This window comes from Salvelinus namaycush, chromosome 36 (assembly GCF_016432855.1).
Source record: "Salvelinus namaycush isolate Seneca chromosome 36, SaNama_1.0, whole genome shotgun sequence".
Classification (NCBI taxonomy): domain Eukaryota; kingdom Metazoa; phylum Chordata; class Actinopteri; order Salmoniformes; family Salmonidae; genus Salvelinus; species Salvelinus namaycush.
Window position 1 is genome coordinate 24,022,154 of NC_052342.1, and position 901 is coordinate 24,023,054.

The 901-nt window shown below is 50.1% G+C and overlaps 1 protein-coding gene across 1 annotated transcript in view; it reads left to right on the forward strand.

The window, feature by feature from the left end:
• Window positions 1–628: 628 nt before the first annotated feature.
• Window positions 629–901, forward strand: part of LOC120030506 (phosphatidylinositol-binding clathrin assembly protein) — a 20,528-nt gene continuing 20,255 nt past the window's right edge. The window contains exon 1 of the mRNA XM_038975913.1: window positions 629–635. Coding sequence (XP_038831841.1) covers window positions 629–635 — 7 coding nt within the window. The remainder of the gene's footprint in view (window positions 636–901) is intronic.

The window sequence follows — 901 nt, forward strand, 5'->3', positions numbered from 1 at the left end:
GCTACGCAGCCATAGAATGGACAGTATACAGGCCAACTCAGCTACGTGCAGCCATAGAATGGACAGTATACAGGCCAACTCAGCTACGCAGCCATAGAATGGAACGTAATACAGGCCAACTCAGCTACGCAGCCATAGAATGGACAGTATACAGCCAACTCAGCTACTGCAGCCAAGAATGGACAGTATACAGGCCAACTCAGCTACGAGGCAGCCATAGAATGGACAGTATACAGGCCAACTCAGCTACGGCAGCCATAGAATGGACAGTATACAGGCCAACTCAGCTACGCAGCCATGAATGGACAGTATACAGGCCAACTCAGCTACGGCAGCCATAGAATGGACAGTATACAGGCCACTCAGCTACCGGCAGCCATAGAATGGACAGTATACAGGCCAACTCAGCTACGGCAGCCATAGAATGACAGTATACAGCCAACTCAGCTACGGCCAGCCATAGAATGGACAGTATACAGGCCAACTCAGCTACGGCAGCCATAGAATGTACAGTATACAGGCCAACTCAGCTACGGCAGCCATAGAATGGACAGTATACAGGCCAACTCAGCTACGGCAGCCATAGAATGGACAGTATACAGGCCAACTCAGCTACGGCAGCCATAGAATGGACAGTAACAGGCCAACTCAGCTCGCAGCCATAGAATGTCAGTATACAGGCAACTCAGCTACGGCAGCCATAGAATGGACAGTATACAGGCCAACTCAGCTACTGCAGCCATAGAATGTACAGTATACAGGCCAACCTCAGCTACGCAGCCATATGAATGTACAGATACAGGCCAACTCAGCTACGGCAGCCATAGAATGTCATTATACAGGCCAACTCAGCTACGCAGCCATAGAATGTACAGTATACATGCCAACTCAGCTACGGCAA